The 22,158-nt window shown below is 36.5% G+C and overlaps 1 protein-coding gene and 1 long non-coding RNA gene across 4 annotated transcripts in view; one reads left to right on the forward strand and one right to left on the reverse strand.

Annotated features, from left to right (window-relative positions):
• LOC127490574 (protein adenylyltransferase SelO, mitochondrial) overlaps window positions 1–11,389 on the reverse strand; it is a 98,593-nt gene extending 87,204 nt beyond the window's left edge. For 2 of the 3 annotated variants that reach the window (XM_051843799.2, XM_051843800.2), the window contains exons 1-2: window positions 11,043–11,389; window positions 2,031–2,156 (exon numbers count right to left, since the gene is read on the reverse strand). In XM_051843799.2, coding sequence (XP_051699759.1) covers window positions 2,031–2,156; window positions 11,043–11,061 — 145 coding nt within the window. In that variant the 5' untranslated portion in view covers window positions 11,062–11,389. The remainder of the gene's footprint in view (window positions 1–2,030; window positions 2,157–11,042) is intronic. The other variant, XM_051843798.2, reaches the window with a different exon arrangement.
• A 428-nt stretch (window positions 11,390–11,817) lies between these two features.
• On the forward strand, window positions 11,818–20,634 carry LOC127490575 (uncharacterized). The gene is made up of 3 exons (XR_007918609.2): window positions 11,818–11,952; window positions 12,051–12,440; window positions 15,924–20,634. It is a non-coding gene; the product is annotated as an uncharacterized lncRNA (long non-coding RNA).
• The last annotated feature ends 1,524 nt before the right edge of the window (window positions 20,635–22,158 follow it).

Below are 22,158 nucleotides of genomic sequence, written 5' to 3' on the forward strand. Positions count from 1 at the left end.
ATATAATTAATGGTAGTCAAAGTTGTTTCATTTTTGGGGATTACTTCTGTGTACTGTCCCATAATCTATTCCTGTAAATACACTTTTTCATGTGTCAAATTTTTTCTTTGTCATTGTCTTTCTTTCTTTAGCTTCCTCCCCTAGTTTTAGAAATCCTCAGCATTATGTTTTAATAATTCTCTACACTATGTATTTCATATCACATCAATTCCAACACTGAAATAAGTAGTTGTTTAAAGATTTTTAGAAAGTTCTAATTCCATTTAGGTACTTTTTTGCAAACCTGAGTACATGAAAATGCATTATTACAATGTTGTATTTTTGCACAAGCATTGTGTGTTTGTAAAAATTCTGAAACTTCCTTAATAAATAAAGAGATGCCCATTATGTACATCTGCGTGTGTGGAAGATAAAAGTGTTTAAGATCTGGTTCTTTGGGTGACTGCTTATGTAGTGGTGACCCATTGCAGTTTCTGATCCATTTGGTCAAAAGCTTTAGGTGATTTGTCATGGTATTTCAAATGACAGCAGTTATAAATCTAGGTGCACACAACTACCAACCCTAATTACAATCATTTACACATTTTACCTTGTGACTTATTTCTTTATAATTATATTTCATCTGCTTTGAACTATTATACTCTATCAAGTGTCATTAGTATACTTGAGTTCTTATGCTTGCAGAAATATATCTGTTACTATTTCCTCTTTATTCATGTAAAGTGCCCTATCAAGTGTTTTGTTGTATTTTTCTGCTACTCAAATAAGTCCAATTTCAAAAATGTAAGTAAATGCATTCTATATAATTTTTAATTTGCATTTTCCAGAATTATATTTTTGGAAGTTTACCTTTTTGGGACACCAAAATTCATTATGATCATGTTGGGATTATGGCCCAAATTTAGCATGTGTACTCAAAGGGACTTTAGTAAAATAGAATTAAAAGATAAATTTCTTTGCTGTAAATATTTTTAAAATTAATGCATAGTTTTCTCATGTATTTATCGTGAAAATTTGAAAGACATTGTGTGTAGGAGGTATGCTTGCATGTGTATGTGTGTGGGGGAGTGTACACACACGCATGTATGTGTATACACACTGTATACTGTATATACAAAAGTACAGATTTCATGCTTCTTTTTCTTCCCCTCTCTTTCTGTATGTATTTATCTAAGTATTCAATAAATCTTATAATCTTTTAATTAAATCTTATCACCTAAGACGAGAAGAACTTTTATACTCTCAGGACAGAATAGAATGAAGTACCAATGTTCCAACTTTGAAATGCATGCATTTTGGGGGCCTTAAATTTTCTTGTGCTATCAACTAAGGTAAATAGTTGCAATTCATAGAATAAAATTTTGAAATAAAGGTTGAAATTTAGATGTCTTGTTATTATAAATTCTGGAGGAAAAATAAAATATTCATGCTATGGCATGAAGTTTGTAAAATCATGAGAGTATTTCTGCCATAAATAGATCACAAAGCTCTTTTTCTGAAATTCAACTTAATGAGACTTAGAAGCTAACATAAAAATACTAAAACTTGGAGAGGCATCTAGCACAATATTTAAAATGCCCCACTGGGGGCGAGCTGAGGCATAGTGGGTAAAGCTGCAGCCTGCAGTGCCTGCATTTCCTGTCCTGGTTGCTTCACTTCTGATCCACATCCTTGCTAATGTGCCTGGGAAAGCAGCGGAAGATGGTCCAAGTCCTTGGGCCATTGTACCTACATGGGAGACCTGGATGAAACCCTTGTGTCTTGGCTTTGATCTGGCCCATCCCTGGCCCTTGCAGCCATTTTGATGATCTCCCTCTCTCTTTCTCTCTCTACCTCTACCTCTACTTCTACATCTCCTCTCTGTAACTCTGTCTTTCAAATAAATAAATAAATCTTGTTTAAAAAAATGTCATCAGGATGCCTGTATCCAGTATCACTATTCCTGTGTTGAAGACTGAACTCTGCTTCTGATCTCAGCTTCCTGCTAATGCACACCCTGGGAGACAGATAGTGATGACTGAAGTACCTACCTGAACCAGTGGGGAAGACCCAGACTGAATTCTGGATTCCTGGCTTTTGTCTGGGCCAGCTCTGGCTATTGCAGGAATTCAGGGAATGGATCAGTGGATGTAGGAACTCTGTCTTTCTCTGTCTCTCTAATAAATGAAAACAAATAAATCAAAATTAAAAAGAATGCGACTATTTTAAGTATATTGCTACTTGAGCAAGAAAAATAATAATACCAAGACTTTATCACATAAAGAATACTGATTGAAAACTTCCAGGGGCATTTTCATTTGAATATTTGATATGTTAATGAGAATCTAATGGGATTGCTGGCATAAAAGTAAAATCTAAGGATTAGCAGTTGATGTGAGCTGATTGTGTACCCTGAATTTTGCTGTATAATCATGCAAGCTTAATAGATTATAGAATCAGTTAATAATGAACTTGATAGTTTTCTGTCTTCACAATAATCTTTGAAGGATGACATTTTGCAGGACAAAATGGATTTTCTAATTTATAAGCTATTTATGAGATGTCATTATTTTACTTATCATATTGGCTTATCATTCCAAATATACCTCATAAGTTGAAAGGAATGGGAAATAAGTATTTTAATACACTGATCATTATGAATGAGCTGTGAAAACATTCTTCAATCTTAAAAATGTTAATCAGGATTTTCAGGTCAGTATTCAAATTGAGATTGTGTTTTTGTAATCTATCCTTCCATGGCAATCTCCAAAAATTAGTATGTGATTTGAAAAGCTATATGTTGAGAAGCAATGACAAGAATGATAATGGTGCACGTTTGCAGATAAGCTTATGAAGAGAATGATAATGGTGCACATTTGTAGATAAGAAACTTCTTCAATTAATTGGAAAACAGTGAGTAGATAGAAGTGGATAGGATGATGATGAGGCCTGACCAGAGGAACTCCTAAGAGTTTCAGAATCAAAATAGCAAGTATCGCCAAGGAGGTTTTGAGAAGTCTGGCTGCAAGTAAGAGATTGCAGTAGCATCCTGCACATGAACTTAATCTCTACATTCCTCATCTTGTATGCAGAATGCTGGCAGCCCAATTTCCTTTAACTATTTCTCTCTCTCTCTCACTCACTCTCTCTCTCTCTCGCCTCCCCCACCAAACATATACCAATTGTTTTATAAAGAAATTTACTTGTAGGCCAGCGCCATGGCTCACTAGGCTAATCCTCCGCCTTGCGGCGCGAGCACACCAGGTTCTAGTCCCGGTCGGGGCGCCGGATTCTGTCCTGGTTGCCCCTCTTCCAGGCCAGCTCTCTGCTGTGGCCAGGGAGTGCAGTGGAGGATGGCCCAAGTGCTTGGGCCCTGCACCCCATGGGAGACCAGGATAAGTACCTGGCTCCTGCCATTAGATCAGCGCGGTGCACCGGCCGCAGCGCGCCAGTCGTGGCGGCCATTGGAGGGTGAACCAACGGCAAAGGAAGACCTTTCTCTCTGTCTCTTTCTCTCACTGTCCACTCTGCCTGTCAAAAAAAAAAAAAAAGGAAATTTACTTGTATGCTAAAATAAACAATTAGGGCTTTGGAAGTTAATATACTAGAAACCATCTTGAACACAAATAGGGATTAAAACTAAGACAACTGAAGAGAAAAATAAAACAGCATTTGAATACTCTCTGTTCTCTGCCAATAGACATTCCAAAAAGAATGAAAGAGAAAAAAAGAAAAGAGAATGAAGTATCCAATAACTAAAATAAATTTGCTATGAATGAAACACATTAGCTTTCAATTTGAAATGTCCCACCAAGTGGAAAATAATTTGAATAAAAATGATTCAAAAATATACACATCATCGTATTATTCCAGAACTCTTATATACAAAGAAGGTTCTACAGTTTTCCAAGTGAAGTAAGAAACAAAGATCTTATGCTTAGAGCAGCATCAGACTTCTCTTCAACAATATGAATATCAGAATAACATTGTTTGATGTAGTCAGTTATGACAAAAATCTTATTCAGCCCCAAGTCCAATATGTAGCTATTATACAACTAATGAATCTTTTTTTGAGAATTCAAATGGATTTTATTAATTGTATGTGCAATTTGAAGAGTGGTAATTTCATCTACAGAAGATATGAATACATGCAACAATGAGTTACATTCTAAAACATTTCAGTGGTGCTTTAGAAACGAGGGTACCTTTAACCATATCTTATATAATCAAATCAGCTCTTAAGTGTCAGACACTAAACGTTTCCCACATCCTGGGCCAGAGGCCTTTACCTAACATGTAGGGATGATGCTGGGACTAAGATATAGTTATTTTCTATATCAATTCCATTAAAGTAATTATTTCAGGTGAGAAGTCAATTTAATAAGTTATGTCCACATTGAGCTCTTACAATTTTGTATCTTTGAAATTTTTAATTAAAAAACTGGGTGCCTTTCATATATTCCACATGAAAGTCACATGGAATATAAGTTTGCATGCTGAGGGTCAGTTTCATAAAGCAACATTTTTACTAGGGGCATAAAAAGAAAAAGCAGAGTCTTTGTTGTTTATGATAATAAAAACCATAGAGGAGTTTAAGATAAAATGTTTCTCTTCTCCAACCCCATCGTCCAGAGTTAACTGCAATCATCATGGCTATCTTTCCACTGGGGTCTCACTCACAGAAATCCTTCATACAGAACCATTTTTGCCACTATGTCTTGGCTTGCCATGCCTGAAATGCTCTCATAGTGTTTTCAGTCAGGCCTGAGGGGCTGATTCTGAGGTCAGATTGGCATAGTTCTGGCCATGGTGACTATTTGGGGAGTGAACCAGTGGATAGAAAATCTTCCTCTGTCTCTCTGTCTATCTCTCCATACTCTACATCTCAAATAAATAAATAATATCTTTAAAAAAAGAAATCGCTCCATTATCTTTTAATATTCTACTTACTATTCAGACTAGTTTACAAGTTGCTGTGTGTTCAGTTTTTTTTCTACTCTGCCTGCTTTTTATTGAATCCTATAACTTTACTCTGCCCTCAACTTTTTTTTTTTTTCCCGAATCAGGGGTTTGTAAACTTTTCGTGAAACAAAGGCAGATACTGAATATTTTTAGTCTTTGCAAGCCACCTAGTTTATATTGTAACTATGTAACTGCTGTCATATCACAAAAGAAGCCCCAGATTATATGTGAATGACTAGGTCCAGTTGTGTGCCAATCTGAAGCCAGGAGCCAGGAGTTTCTTCCAGGTCTCCCACACAGGTGCAGGGGCCCAAGCACTTGGGCCATTTCTACTGCTTCCCCAGGCCGTAGCAGAGAGCTAGATTGGAAAAGGAGAAGCCAGCATATGAATTTGCACCCATATGGGATGCCAGAGCTGCAAGCGAAGGTTTAGCCCACAACACCACAGTGCCAGCCTCCATTGGAACAATTTCTACATGATAGGTCAAATGCAGAAAAATTAGAATTTGTTACAGAAACATTTTTCAAAGGTAAAAAGGAAACCAGATGTTACTAACTAGAAAAAAAGAAAGAAAAGTATAAACAAAGGAAACCAAACCAACTGTTGCTTGAAAGATACGGCTCATGTTTAAAAAAAGCATAAAAATGGACTTAATTTTGATTCTAAGACTGTAGTGCATGAATATTCAAGTAGTCACGTTGAGATTAAGGAGGAAGAATGTGATTCTAGTCTTACTACTCCTACATCAAGCACATTTTAATGTCATTATAAAATACTGCTTATAATTTATAACATTTTGGAAAAACACAAAAAGCTTCATTATTATTGCAGCATAGAATTTAAGTGTGAGAATTTTCTACAATATGAAAGTCTTAAACAAAAGGCATGAAGTTGATTTTTAACATTTAAACAAAAGGTACAAGTACCAAAAGTCCTAAGCTTTATCCTGCATGTCATGGCATGAAGAAGGTATTTATAATCTTTTTATAACCTCAGGCAGAACAAAGAGGAAAACGACTCCTTTTGTGGTGGGCATTGTAGCACAATGGGTTAAGTAACCGAAGTATTCATAGCAGGATGCTTGGTTGAAGCCCTGGCTACTTCATACTTTTGATTCAGCTTCCTGCTAATGCTCCTGGGTGGAAGCAGATGGGTTCCTGCCACACACAAAGCAGATCTCGATAGAGTTCCTTTGCTCCTGACTTTGGGCTAGTTATACACCCTATCTATCTATCTATCTATCTATCACATTCTTGAGTAGTCTTTTCATTGGTTTTGGCATTGCTTAAAATGCCTAATATATTACTTTTCACATTTGTGTACAGTAAGAATTTTGTCTATATTTAGTAAATTCGGTCTTAAATGATTACAAAAACTCCTGATAATAGAGTATGTTACAGGACTTTTACCTAGGTTGGATCTATAGAATGAATTTTGTACAAATTAAAACCAGATAATAAAGTTATTTCTTAAGAATAAATACTCCGTGGGGCCAGTGTTCTGGTGTAGCAGATAAAGCTGCCACCTGTTTTGCTGGTATCCCATATGGTCACTGGTTTGAGTCCCAGCTGCTCCACTTCTGATCCAGCTCTCTGCTATGCCCTGGGAAAGCAGTAGAAGATAGCCCAAGTCCTTGGGCCTCTGCACTTGCATGGGAGACCTGGAAGAATTCCTGCCTCCTGGCTTTGGATCAGCCTATCTCAGCCTTTGCTGCCATTTGGGAAGTGAACCAGTGGAGGAAGACCTCTCTCTTTCTCTCTGTCTCTGCCTCTCTGTAACCCTGCCTTTCCAGTAAATAAATAAATCTTTAAAAAAAGAGTAAGTACCCTGTCCTTGGAAACTGGACTTCCTTATAAGTAACGTGAGCTGCCTTTTGTTCTTATTGTTTCTGCTGACCACTGACCAGAGGCAAAAACAATAAAATGTTTGTAACCTGAGAATCAATAGAGGATCCTCACAGCTTCATTGACAGTCATGAATCAAAATGTGAAGTTTAAATGTACTGTGTGAATTAATGCTCCCCTATGAGCAGACTCATTTGTTTTTCATAAAGATTTTATAGTTTTAATCTTTTTAAAAGGCATTTATTTATTTGAAAGGCAAAGTTACAGAGTGGCAAAGACAGAGAGAGAGAGAGAGAGAGAGAGAGAGAGGTCTTCCCTCTACTGGTTCACTTGCCAAATAGCCACAACAGCCAGAGCTGGGTCAGTCTGAAGCCAGGAGTCAAGCGCTTCTTCTGGGTCTCCCATGCCAACCCAGGAGCCCAAGCACTTGAACCATCTTCTACTCCTTTACCAGGCCATAGAAAGGAGCTGGATTGGAAGTGGAGCAGCTGGGATTCGAACCGGCGCCCATATGGAATGACGGCACTTCAGGGGAGGCTTTACCAGCTATGCCACAGTGCCTGACCCACAGACTCACTTGTTTTATCATCATTATACTGCAAAGCATATACTCTTTGTTTAAAATGAGAATTGAAAAGTTATCAGAACTTTAAATGGTATTCTTGGTTTACCAATTTACCAGTCTTTAGATCTAGTAGGTCCTGGGGTCTATTCACACCATTACCTATTCTTTCTTCCTGTGCTTTAAGATTTTCTTTAAAGATTTATTTATTTGAAAGTAAGAGCAATAGAGAGAGAGAGAAATTGACATAGAGAGAGAGAGAAGAGCTTCCATCTGTTGTTTCACACCCCAGATGGCAGCTATGGCCAGGGCTTGCCAGGCTGAAGCCAGAAGCCAGGAGCTTCATACAGGTCTCCAATGTGGGTGACAGGGTCCCAAGCACTTTGGCCACCTTCCACTGCTTTTATCAGGCAATTAGCAGGGAGCTGGATCAGAAGTGGAGCAGCAGGGACTCGAACCAGAGCCCATATGGGATGTTGGCATTACTGGTTACACCACAATGCTGGCTCCTTTGTGCTTTAAGATGTTTAACACTCAGCCTTAATCCAAAAAAACGTTGGAGGTCTAGAGCTGGTGATTCATGGTTTCTGCATATAGTCATGGTCTATAATATTCTTACTTTGCAAGGTGTACCTCTGTGAATATTAGTTGTAGCTCTGAGTGTCTGTTGACAAATTACTCTGGGATCACAGCCCTGCTCATAAAGGTTTGCTGCCAACAGTTCCAGAGACTTGGAGATTAGATAGTTGGAAATTTTAGGGTGGGTATAAATCTGGAGACAGTTCTATGTAAAGGGTCTAAATAGATGCTTTTAGGTGTCCATTTACTAGGTTTGGACCTCTTATAATTTGTTTCTTACAATAAAGGAAACGGTGGAATTAATTACTTTAAAGTTTCCATGAATTTATATCCTGCTGCTTGGATTTAACTACAAAAGCTGTTACTTAAGTAGGAACTAAAATGTTGGGTAAAATGGGAAACAGTATATATAGATCTAGATAATTTATTGCACACTCTTTTCCCCTGTTTTTTTTTTTTTGACTCTTATAATCAGCTCTCATAGAATTGCATTAATACTTATGCAGTGCTAGTGAGAGAGCATGAACTATGAATATAAGGGAGGTTTTTTTTAACATTTATTTAGTAAATATAAATTTTCAAAGGACAGATTATGGATTACAATGGATCCCCCCCCCCCATAACTTCCCTCAACCCGCAACTCTCCCATCTCCTGCTCCCTCTCCCATTCCATTCACATCAAGATTTATTTTCAATTCTCTTTATATATAGAAGATCAAATTAGTATATATTAAGTAAAAATTTCAACAGTTTGCACCCACACAGAACATAAAGTATAAAATACTGTTTCAGTACTAGTTATAGCATTAATTCACATTGAACAACACATTAAGGACAGAAATCCTATATGAGGAGTAAGTGCACAGTGACTCCTGTTGTTAAATTAACAAATTGACACTCTTGTTTATGGTGTCAGTAATCTCCCTAGGCTCTTGTCATGAGTTGCCAAGGCTATGGAAGCCTTTTGAGTTTGCTGATTTCGATCTTATTTAGACAAGGTCATAGTCAAAGTGGAAGTTCTTTCCTCCCTTCAGAGAAATGTACCTCCCTCTTTGATGGCCTGTTCTTTCTACTGGGATCTCACTCGCAGAGATCTTTCATTTAGGGTTTTGTTTTTTTGTGTTTTTTGTTTGTTTGTTTGTTTGTTTTCCAGAGTGTCTTGGCTTTCCATGCCTAAAATACTCTCATGGGCTCTTCAGCCAGATCCCATGTACAACTTAATACTTTATGCCTTTTAGTATTTCTTTTTTGTTCTACTTAATACTGTTGGTTGAACTCTTTAATTAACACACAATTATTCTTAGGTGTTTAAATTTTAACTGAAAAGTGATCTCTGTTAAATATAAGAGTGGGAATAAGAGAGGGAGGAGATGTACAATTTGGGACATGCTCAAGCTGACTTGCCCCAAAAGGTGGAGTTAGAATCATGCCAGGGGATTCCAATTCACTCCCATCAAGGTGGCATGTACCAATGCCATCTCACTAGTCCAAGTGATCAATTTCAGTTCACAATTGATCATACTGATAGGTCTAAGAGTAGAAGGGATCACATAAACAAGACTAGTGTCTGCTAATACTAACTGATAGAATTAAAAAGGGAGAGAACGATCCAACATGGGAAGTGGGATACACAGCAGCCCTTAAGGCATTCGGATCTGGAAGTTGTTTTTTTTTTTTTTATCACATAATACAATATAAATTGTTCAAACTAGCATTCCTGAAACTGAATCCCTACACAGTGCCTTTGATGCAGATGCAATATTTTGTCAGGTCCTAGTCTTCCACAGTCTTCCAATATCCTTCCTTTAGCTTAGAATTTCCTTGTCCAGATTGTATGATCATGAAATCAACCTTTTATTAAAATTATCATACTGAATTTAGTAGTGCAAACCAAGCAGGAATTTAAGCACATGCTGAGCTTGCCTCAATCTCAGTCTACAAGAACCTTTATTCCTAACACCTCAGGGAGCTCAGGAATTAAATGAGAGCTTCCTGGCTCCTTGTTCTGTGATTTTCAACAGCTACTCAATTTCTTCCACTCTCCTGTTCATAGGGATTGGATGACTGAACAGATGATCACATGATCAGAGGAGTGGACCCAATTTTGAGTGTTCTATAGCAAATCCTCCAATCAGTTTGTGGGTTGTTCTACAACATTACTAGGTTAGTTAATCATTTTAAAATATTTGAGATACGGTCTTGTAATTATTTTTGCAACTGAGTCCATATACCTCAAGAGAGTTACATGGGTATATCCTACTTAGGATTTAATCAGTGACTCACCAAACTACTTAACCTATTTGATGTTGCTAGGGATTGTGGTACCTGGAAAAAGTTGCATGAAGTGTTAAAATATTTCCTTCTATGGAGCTAGACAATGGGAATAACATGTTAAAGGAATTTTTCCCTAGTAAAGCACATGCTTCAATTTGAATGTACAGAATTACAGAAGCTGAAGAGCCAGAAGAATAAATGTGAAGGGCATCTTGTACAGTAACTTAGCCATCACTTTTCAGAACGAAAATTAAAACATAGGAAACAAGAGACAATTATTTCATTAACTTTTCAATATATTAGGAAATAAGTCAAAGCATTAAAGAGCTACTCTAAAATATCATATGATACTCCCATGTTTCATATTGGAGTGCCTGGATTTGAATCCTACCTCATGGCAATTTCTTGTCAATGTAGATCATGGGAGGCAGCAATGATGGCTCAAGTAGTTGTGTCTCTGCCACACATGTAGGAGTCTGGAGTAAGTTCCCAGCTCCAGGCTTCTTTTCCTGGCCACTGTGGGCATTTGGGGAGTGAACAGAAGAGAGAAGACTCTCTCTCTGTCTCATTCTTTCCCTCCCCCACTACCTGCTCTCTCTTCTCCTTTCAAATAAATGTATTAACCAATTTTACAAGACAATCACTCTAAAGTCTGAGGGAATAGCAACATTATGAATAAGAGATTAGTTACTACTTTACTTTTCTACATCTTTTGGTTTCTTATAATGCTAACAAATTATATAATACATAATTATTCCTACTGAATATGTAAGAAACAATAGCTAATTAGAGAAAGATCTAAGAATGGAAATTGTATCTGTTGATTCTATTTTATACCTACCATCTGACCCTGAAATCATGCAACAAAAATTTCTTTGTTTAATGAGATTGAATCCCCAAAATAAATGTCATCATCAGGGCAGAAATAACACGAAGCATGGAGGAGTTTTTCCTCATTTGATCCTCTTCAGTTCTCAACTTACACCTGACCTCCGGGTAGAGTGATGCAAATCTCCCTATGCTGCAGAAGAGTCATCAGGCTCTATTTAGAAACTTCCCCGTGTTATTTTGGCCATGTAACAAGCTCTGAGCTTCAGTTCCTTTTGCTGTGGGGGTGGCTTCTGGTTAGACTTGGTGCAGGTTCTTGTTTCTAGGAGACAAAGTATCCAAGGAAGAGACGCAGGTAAAACTGAGTAGGAACCCAAGATTTATTTAAAGGCGAAAGGCAAGTCCCTGCTCGGGAGAGAGTGGAGGGAACCTAAAGACAGAGTGCTGCCCTGTACAAGTTTTGAAGCAGTCCTTTCACACTAGTGGAAGACTTTGGAAGAGGTATCTGCAGTGGTGCTTAATTAAATATTCAAGGGAAGTTGTGTTTGGGGTGGGCTTGGGTACCACCATTTCCATGCCCGTTTTATGTTTTGGAAATTTCAGAAATTTCATAGAGTCATATCTATGATGACAGTGAGGTTTTCTTGGTGCTGGTGGGGCTGCAGCACACATATGAGAATCTTGAAATGTATGGCATCAGGTGAGTGATGGGAGTGGGTGTGTCGGCCATAGAGATTTTATTATGATGACATTATAATGACCTAAGTGTCATCATAGGAACACACCTGCGGCCTTATTGGATCTTTTCAGCCGGTGCCAGCTCTTAAACAGGGAAACCTCAGTAGCTGCAGTCTGCTTAGAGGTGACTGGAATTTGGATGGTTCATGTATGGCTGCGGCACTCAAAGTGGGACTGCAATGCAGGTGCTGGCAATCCTTATTCCTCACTGCTAGTCACCTCCCTGCCTACATCCCTTCCTCAAACATACATAACTGTAACCCTTGTAACCCTTGCCTTGCAGGTAATCATTAGCAATTTAGTGCCTGTGAAACACTGAGAGGACAATCAATCTGGTGGACAAAACTCAGAAAACATCCTGTAGCAGATCCATACCAGCCCACAAAAAATCTATACACTCCCAGCTCCTCGCTCAACTCTAAACATCTCTGTCTGACTTAACATTTTTATGGTTCCCAGATGCTGTTGCCACTAATCCAGTACTGAGTAGATAAGCACATCACAGAAACCCGTCTGCAACTAAGACATTCTTGTTAAGAAGAATCATTGTTTTTGAAAATTTCATTGATGTCGCAATTTCAGACAAAATTTATAACACAGCAAGATTAGAATTTGACAAAAACAAATGCAGAACTGCTTCCAGAAAATATAAAGAACAAGTCTTAAATTAAAGGTAAGTGTTCCCAGTATACCATCTCTTCTAGTTACAGACTTTTTAAAATGTCAATATTCTTAGTAAGTCATTATCATCTGCCTAGAGAAAATGGGTTTTGTGCCAGTAATGAAGAGAATCACTTGGGCTACGTTGAGTATTCTTAATGATCAATAAAAATACTTGGCACTTATGTAAAAGTTTCCATCTTCCAACCACTTTACTAATAAATAAATTCAAGATGCTGTCTTTTCTTACAAGGAAATCTGTGAGATTAAATTTATATTTTGCTTGTTATTACTCATGTGAATTTTGCAATGAGATATTTCACAGAATTCATGTGGTGCCAGAACATTTAAGGCAAAGACATTTATATCAGTTATTAATATTTTTATACATAAAATAAGAGATGTTTATTATGTTGTCAAAGATGTAAAAATACACAGAAATTTCAAGAGAAAAATATGAATTACTCTTAATATCATTATACAAGGGGTCTTTAAAAACATTATAGGAATTGTATATTATAAAAAAACTTCGCATGGATTTAAAAATCTTTTGTGCCAAAATAAACTTATCTTTTCATTATGTATTTCCAAGAAAATTTGAGAGTACCCTTGTACATAAATAGAAATATTACTACATTGATCTACATTCTTCCCATTTTCATTGTTTTTTAAAAATTTGAGAGACAAAGGACAGACATAGGGACAGATAATGTGAGATCTGCTGGGTCACTCCTCCAATGCTCAAAGCTAGGAGCTTGGAAAACTTTCCAGGCCTTGTTTATCAGTGGCAGGAACCCAATTCCTTGAGTACTCATCCCTGTCGCCCAGGATCTGCACTAGCAGGAAGCTGGAGTCAGGAACCACAGTAGTGGTTCTATCTTTTTCCATGTTTGGAATTAGGGTGACGCTGGCCTCATAGAAGAAGTTTGGGAGGATTCTCTCCCTTTCAATTGTCTTGGGTAGTATAAGAGGTATTAAGAATAGTTCTATGAAAGTTTGGCACAATTCAGTAGTGAAGCTATCTGGTCCTGGGATTTTCTTTGTTGGGAGGTTTTTATTACTGATGCAATCACCATCTTTGTTATCGATTCTATTTCAGAGCCAGTGCTGTGGCTCACTTTATTAATCACCATCTTTGTTATTGATTCTATTTAGGTTTTTATATCTTTTTTCCTCAATTTTGGTAAATCGTACATGTTCAGAAATCTAATCCAATTTTTTTCTAGATTTTCCAGTTGTTGGCATTTGGCTGTAATTTCTGATGAATATTTTTACTTCTGTGGAAACTTTGAGACATCTGCTTTTACATCTCTGATTTTATGAATTTGATTTTTTTTTTTTTTTGTGGAGGGTGAGTTGGGCCAATGATGTATCATTTTTTTTTATTTTTTCAAAAAACCAGCACTTCATTTCACTGATCTTTTACATTCTTTTAAGTTTTAAATTTGTTTATTTCTTCTCTAATTTTTATTATTTCCTTCCTCCTACCAATTTGGGTTTGGTTTGTTCTTATTTTTCCAGGTTCGTGAGAGGCATTGTTAAATCACTTGTGATATCCTTCCAATTTCTTGATGTAGGCACTAATTTCTGCAAACTTTCCCTTTAACTCTGCCTTTATGGTAATCCATAAGTTTTGATATATTGTGCTTTTATCTTCCTTCATTTATAGGAATTTTTAAAATTTCTTCTGTGATCCACTGTTGATAAGGAGCATGTTCAGTTTCCATGTGTTTTCATACTTTTCTAGAGTCTCTTATATTATTAATTTCCTGCTTCATTCCATTTGGGTCAGAAATCTGTTAAAATCATTTACTTTTTCATTACTCTGGCTTTAAGCCTCATAAAGAATTTGGAGCAGAATTGTGATTTCTAACATAGACATAAAACACAATATTGAATAACTGTTTACATTTGTTCAAACATGAAAGGGCATTAGTAGTTCAGGCAAGACCTTGACAAGAAATGTACTGAAGGAAAATTTACTTCTGAGTCACAAGTATGAAGATAATTTAATTTGCTTCTAAAGCTATATTATTAATATAATAATATGACCCACATAAGTATGATGTTTCTCTATATATTAAATTCTACATAACACTTATACTGAGGAGAGCCATGCATTTCTTTCTTTTCTCAGCTGGCATTATCATTTTGTTCACAATCATCTCTATATTGAATTATTAGCACAATGGTAATTTTATGCCCAATTTTACCTAACACTACAATTGTTGATCAGAAATCCAGAGTTTTTTTTTTTGCTTTGCTTTGCTTTCAGAGTCAGCTTTCAGTAGCTGTGCAACGACATTTTAGAATGCACAAAAGAGAGAGAAAACACATGTTCTTAATGGGAAAATGCCATTATTCCAAAGGGGTTTTCATGGACAGAAATTCTGCAAAAAAATTCTTTTTGGTAAAGACCAATATATAGCTTGCTATTATTAAAAACCATATACTATGAAAAACAACAACTGAGATTCAAGCATAATAAGAAACAGGCAGGAGAAACTAGGGAATCAGCACTAAGGTTAGTTATGACACAATGTAATGAGAGTGAATTCACTATTAAGTCCTTTAATGGTAAACACAAATGAATAACAATACAAAAGGATATACAATATATTTCGTGTTGAAACTAGACTCTGAATTTTATAACTTGAATGAAATGAATTCCCAAAGTGAAAGTGAGTTTAAATATTTCATACTGGGGCCAACTTTCTGGCATAGCAGGTTAGGTTGCTGCCTGCAATATCCCATGTGGGTTAACTATTCATTTCCCTGCTGCTCTACTTCCAATACAGGTTCCAGCAAATCACTTAGAAAAAGCAGTGAAAGATGGCCTAAGTATTTGGGCTCCTGCTACCCACATGGGAGACCCAGATGAAGTTCCTAGCTCCTGGCTTTGGCCTGGTTCATCACTGGTCATTGCAGCACTTCAGGGAGTGAACTAGTGAATGGAAGATTTATATATATATAAGATTTATATATATATATATATATTCAATAAATAAGTAAATGAATGAATCTTTAAAAAAAAAACACGAAATTTCATATTATGGCAAATAGCCAGAATCCAGAAAGTTGTAAGTTATTCAGAAGGGTATCACCATGTCTGTGTTAGTGGCTGGAAATACTATGATGAACTATTTTACAATGAAAAATGTAGATACACATGTACTAGAACAAAATTTCTAACACCAAATAACTTTATATATCATAAAATTAATCATTATGAGTCATTTTAGATTCACAGATTTGTGCAACCGTCACATCATATAAATCGAGAATATTTCCATCATTTCATTGAACAAACCCTCTGCTAATTAGAGCATACTTTCAGTGATCTGCACACAGGATCTGGAAATAACCTGTATATGTTCTGTTCCTGTGGATTTGTGTATTGTAGATCTTACAAATAGAGTCATAAAATAATGGCTTTCTTGCTTGCTTTCCTGCACTTAACATATTTTAAACCACATTTTCTTTATCCTGTCATCAGATGATAGATGTCTGCTTTGATTCCATATCTTAGAGGAAAAATTGAGAAAATTCTGCAAGAAATTGATGTAGGCAAAGATTTTTTGGACAAGACTCCAGAAACACAGGCAATTAAAGCAAAATAAACAAATGGGATTACATCAAGCTAAGAAGCTTCCGCACTACAAAAGAAATACTCAAAGAAGTGAAGAATCAACCTAAAGAATGGGAGAAAATATTGTGAACTGAGCTGGAATAAAAGTGGGAGTACAAATGCATCTAATATGCTGATTCCATTTCCTTTGGAAGAATTCTCAGAAGTGGGATGCCTGGGTCATATGGTAGATGTATTTCAGATCTCTGAGTAATTTAAATCCTGTCTTCCATAATGGGTCTACAAGTATGCATTCTCACCAAAAGTGATTTAGGGCACATTTTCCCCCACATTCTCTGTAGCATTTATTGTTTTCCAATTTTTGCATGATAGCCATTTTAACTGGGGAGAGGTAATACCTCAATGTGTTTTTTTTTTCAAGATTTTATTTATTTATTTGAGAGATAAGAGTTACAGATAGTGAGAGGCAGAGACAGAGAGAAAGGTCTTCCATCCGTTGGTTCACTTCCCAAATGGCCGCAAAGGCCAGAGCTGCGCCGATCCAAAGTCAGGAGCCAGGAGCTTCTTCCGGGTCTCCCACGTGGGTGCAGGGCCCCAAGGACTTGGTCCATCTTCTGCTTCTTTCCCAGGCCACAGCAGAGAACTGGATTGGAAGAGGAGCAGCTGGGACTAGAACTGGAGCCCACATGGGATGCTGGCTCCACAGGCAGAGGATTAACCTACTGTGCCACGTTGTTGGCCCCCTCAATTTGGTTTTTATTTGCATTTTCCTGATTGCTAGTGATCCTGAGCAATTTTTTCATGTTTCTGTTGGCTGTTTGAATTTCATCCTTTGTTCTGGTGTTGTTGACTTCTTCAGTTGTTTATAGATTCTAGATACAAATCCTTTAACAGTTACATAGTTTGCAGATATTTTTTCCATTCTATCGGTTGACTCTTTGTTAAGTGTTCCCTTTGTAGTGCAGATTCTTCTTAGCTTGATGTAATCCTTTTTGTCTATTTTGCTTAATTGCCTTTGCTTCTGGAGTTCTTTCCAAGAAGGCTTTGCCTATGCAAATATCTTACAGAATTTCCTCAAAATTTTCCCCTATTAATTGGATGGTATCAGGTCATAGATATGCATCATTGATACTTTATGAGTTGATTTTTGTATAAGGTGTAAAGTAAGAGTCTCATTTCATATTTCTGCACATAAAGATCCAATTTTCCCAGCACCATTTGTTGAAGAGATTGTTCATTGTCCAAGGATTGACTTCAGCTCATTTATCAAAGATTACTAGGTTTTAGATGAGTGGATGAACTTCTGTGTTTCTATTGTTTTTCATTGGTTTACTTTCTTATTTTGTGCCTGGCTTTTTTGATTATAACTTCTCTGCAGTATGTCTAGATGTCTGGTATGGTTATGCCTCCAGCCTTGTTTGTTGTATGATATTAGTTTAGTTATTCTGGTCTTTTCTGTTTCCATATGAATTTTAGCATCTTTTTTCTAGATCTGAAGATAATGTTATTGGTATTGTGACTTGGATCACATTGAATCTGTAAATTTCTTTTGATATTATGAACATTTTAATGATACTAATTCTTCCAATCCATGAATGTGGAAGAAATTTCTATTTTTGTGTCTTCTTCTATTTCTTTTAAATGTTTTGTTATTTTCATTGTAGATATCTTTCACATTTGTTTAAATTTATTCCAAGGTAATTAAATTTTTGTAGCTTTTGTGAATGGGATTAATCTTACAGGTTCTTTCTTTGCCAAGGCATTGTCTACATATACAAAGACTATTGATTTTGTTGTGTTAATTTCATTTCTCACAGCTTTAACAAAATATCTTATGAATTCCAAAGAAGAATCTTTTAGTTCTTCTCTCCCTCACTCTCTCTCTCTCTCTTCTCTCTCTCTCTTCCTTTCCCAACACACACACAAGCACACACACACATATACACACACATTTAATTGTGTCATCTGCAAACAAGGATAATTTGAATTCCTGTTTTCCAATTTGGGTTTGGTTTGTTGTTTTTTTAGGCCTTTGAGATGTATTGATAGCTTGTTTATTTGATTAATTTCAGATTTCTTGATGTAGGCATTAATTGCTACAAGTTTCTCTCTTAACAATGCTTTTGTTGTATCTCATAATTTTTTTAACTTTTATTTAATGAATATAAATTTCCAAAGTACAGCTTATGGATTACAATGGCTTCCCCTCCCATAACTTCCCTCCCCGCCGCAACCCTCCCCTTTCCCGCTCCCTCTCCCATTCCATTCACATCAAGATTCATTCTCAATTCTCTTTATATACAGAAGATCAGTTTAGCATATATTAAGTAAAGATTTCAACAGTTTGCTCCCACATAGAAACACAAAGTGAAAAATACTGTTTGAGTACTAGTTATCGCATTAAATCACAATGTACAGCACATTAAGGACAGAGATCCTACATGAGGAATAAGTGCACAGTGACTCCTGTTGTTGACTTAACAAATTGACACTCTTGTTTATGGCATCAGTAATCACCCTAGGCTGTTGTCATGAGTTTCCAAGGCTATGGAAGCCTTTTGAGTTCACCGACTCTGATCATATTTAGGCAAGGTCACAGTCAAAGTGGAATTTCTCTTCTCCCTTCAGAGAAAGGTACCTCCTTCTTTGATGACCTGGGATCTCACTCGCGGAGATCTTTCATTTTGGTCATTTTTTTTTTTTTTTTTTTTTTTGCCAGAGTGTCTTGGCTTTTCATGCCTGAAATACTCTCATGGGCTTTTCAACCAGATCCACATGCCTTAAGGGCTGATTCTGAGGCCAGAGTGCTGTTTAGGACATCTGCCATTCTATGGGTCTGGTGTGTATCTCACTTCCCATGTTGGATCGTTCTCTCCCTTTTTTATTCTATCAGTTAGTATTTGCAGACACTAGTCTTGTTTATGTGATCCCTTTATCTCATAATTTTTTAAGATTTATTTTATTTATTTGAAAGACAGAGTTACAGAGAGAGGTAGAGACAGAGGTCTTCCATCCACTGCTTCACTCCCCAGATGGCAGCAAAGGCCGGAGTTGTGGCAATTTGAAGCCAGGAGCCAGGAGCTTCTTCCAGGTCTCCCACATGGATGCAGGGGCCAAGGACTTGAGCCATCTTCTACTGCTTTCCTAGGCCATAGTAGAGAGCTGGATCAGAAGAGGAGCAGCCGGTACTAGAACTGGCGCCCATATGGGATGCCAGCGCTTCAGGCCAGGGCTTTAACCCACTGTGCCACAGCGCCAGCCCCTGGAGACACTATTAATCACCTAGAACTCATTTGATTTTTAGAAACTTCTGATGACTTTTGGGGAAGGGGCACAATTGTAACCATATCTTTCTTATTACATTGCATTGCTATAATTGAAATATAAAATCTGGGTAATTTATAAAGAACACAAGTTTATTTCTCACAGTTCTGGAGGCTGGGAAGTCCAAGTTAAAGTAATTTACATCTTACGAAGGCCTTCTTGCTGACATGTCCTCACATGGCAGAGGCAAAATGGCAAACTCCCTCTGTCTGACCCTTCATAAGGGTACTTAATAAAGGAAGAGCCCTAATGGCCCAATCATCTCCTAAGGGTCCCATCTCTTGTTGCATCAGCAATGATTAAACTTGGAGTGGACAGAGTGAAGTGACAGCATGCTTCCTTATCTAACTCCCTCAAGTTGATTGTGTCGCTCCATCCTTAGACTAGAGACACCGCTGATAACCAGAGTTATTGTGACATAAGCTCAGTTGCACCAGGTCTCTGTGAACCATTTCCTCCCAGACATCACACATTAGAAAGTAAAATATTCATCCACTGCTTACATAAAACCATGAATCATATGCTGCATTAACAGAAATCCCATCATTCTGTGGTTAAGACTGTTCCCATTCCAGTGACCTCCCTTGCCAGAATCCTAGGAATAGAATGCCAAGTGTATAGCAAAGCTTAAATGTTTGAGGTGGTATTTTCCTCTACTAGTATTTCCTACATCCTTAACATATGTTAATACTAGAAAAACTAAATATTTCAGTTGATAAAACTTCAGAGAATTATAATTTATAGTGGTGACTATTTTGGACTTATTATACTGAAAACTCAATACTGAAAACTAACCAAGAACAAAAATGTAAAGATAGTTTATACAGAATTTCTTCTCAAAATATTTCACTTGATGTTCGAGTAAAAACTTTCTTTGGCTTTTGGAATCAATGTGTTTTTTTACCCTGGTCCAGCCCACCTGCATTTCCACTGCAGTGCCCAGAAAAAGCTGGGTAGAGAGCAAGCTGATGGAAATCTGCTAAGCCATTATATGTGAGTAATAAGGTCTCACAAATAATTCTTCTACACAAGTCTTGGACGCAGTGCATGTTTGAGAACATGTTTTTCATATGCTATTCACAATCTCAGACAATCAGGTAGGCTGTGAGTTTGTATTAAGGGTCAACAAAATGTGATTCACGAGCCAAATTCAGTTCACTTTCTATTTGTGTAAATAGTGTTTATTTAAGCACAGCCATGATCATTTTTAGATTGACCATGGTTGTCTTGTGTCTTTGTAGAAGGATGAGTATTTGAAATTGACAGATGTGTATGCAAATAAAATAATTAAAGAGTTTGATTGTACACATTCATTTTTCTAAATTTCTGTCTGAAACTCCACAAAACTAAAAAAAATAATTTAGGAGTTAAAAAGACAGTGACAATGTAGATTGAGATAACAGCAAATTTTTTAAGCTTGGAAGCATAAAGACAAGCAGGAATTCATGTACGTAGAGCACAAAATGGACAAAGACAAGAAGGCTGGCTTACATTGCAGAGCCTCAGAAAGTCTGAGAATTAGCATTTCCAGGTATCTCAGGGGCAGAATGGGTTCTGGTGAGATAGAAGAATAGATGAATAATATTGGAAAAAAACTTCTGATTGCATCAAGAATTGTCAAGGATTAAGGAACATTGATACACTGCTAAAGGGAGGGCACACTGACCCATCCACTATGGAAAAGTTTGTCAGAACCTAATAAAGGTGAGATCTATGTAATTTATGATCCAGAAATCCCATTGCTACATACATAACTTAGAAAAATTGTCACATCTATTAAGGTGTGAATAGGAATATTTATAACAATGCCGTATGAAAGGACAAAATGATTATACAACCAAAATGTCTATCAACATCAAAGTGAATAAACAAATTAAATTTTATGGTAAAGTATATAACAAATGAACCAGAGTTACATATGTAATTTTTTCTCAAAAATAACATTGATTGAAGTTTCATGTGTAAATTGCAAGTACAAATTTTATAAATCTTGGACATAAACACATACTGAAAGTATGAAATTAAATCCAGAAAGTAGCCACTTTACAGGTGAAAATGTTTAAGTATTAACAATTTCATATGTTGTTTTTCCAGGAGAGCAGAAATTGGGAACAGATATCTGCAAGGGACTGATACTTGTCATAAGAATTATTAAAGTGATTGGTTTTTAAATTATTAGAATGCACTTAATAAGAATTTTAAATATCAGTGAAATACTATTCTACTCAATAGTATATTATTGCTCCTCAAAGGTTAAAGTTGATTGAATATTTATAAACAGAAAATAAAGTATTATTAGATAATTTATTTTGGCTATGACTGACCAACCAGTACATTCAGGAATGCTTGCTCTGAGAGAAATAGAGAAAGAGGAGTTTGCCCTGATATGTTCTTGTGACTCTGCCAGAAGTCACCCTTTCAGTTGTCTATCATCTGTGTATTATATGTCTTAGCGCTTGATAATATTTAGCTATAGCCTATGATAGATGACCAATTTTATATTGCAGAGGACCTGAAATAAATCACTACCTTTGTTTCTGCCAGTTTAACAGGTCAACAGTTCAGATGTTGGAGGCATATCTGTTTCACTGCTGAAATTTTGGCATTCATTCTTTTCTTATAAATCAAATATCTAATATTTATATTTCTGAATTCTTGTAAATTTCTTCACGCTTATTCAATCATTCAAATAAGAAATGTTTGCATTTAGGTTTCATTTTGTCATATAGTTTTGCCCACTTTTCATTCCCCCATAAGAAGTATTGATTACTTGTATACTACAAAAACCACTATATGAGGATGACACACATGTTTAATG

Source organism: Oryctolagus cuniculus, chromosome 6, assembly GCF_964237555.1.
Source record: "Oryctolagus cuniculus chromosome 6, mOryCun1.1, whole genome shotgun sequence".
NCBI lineage: Eukaryota > Metazoa > Chordata > Mammalia > Lagomorpha > Leporidae > Oryctolagus > Oryctolagus cuniculus.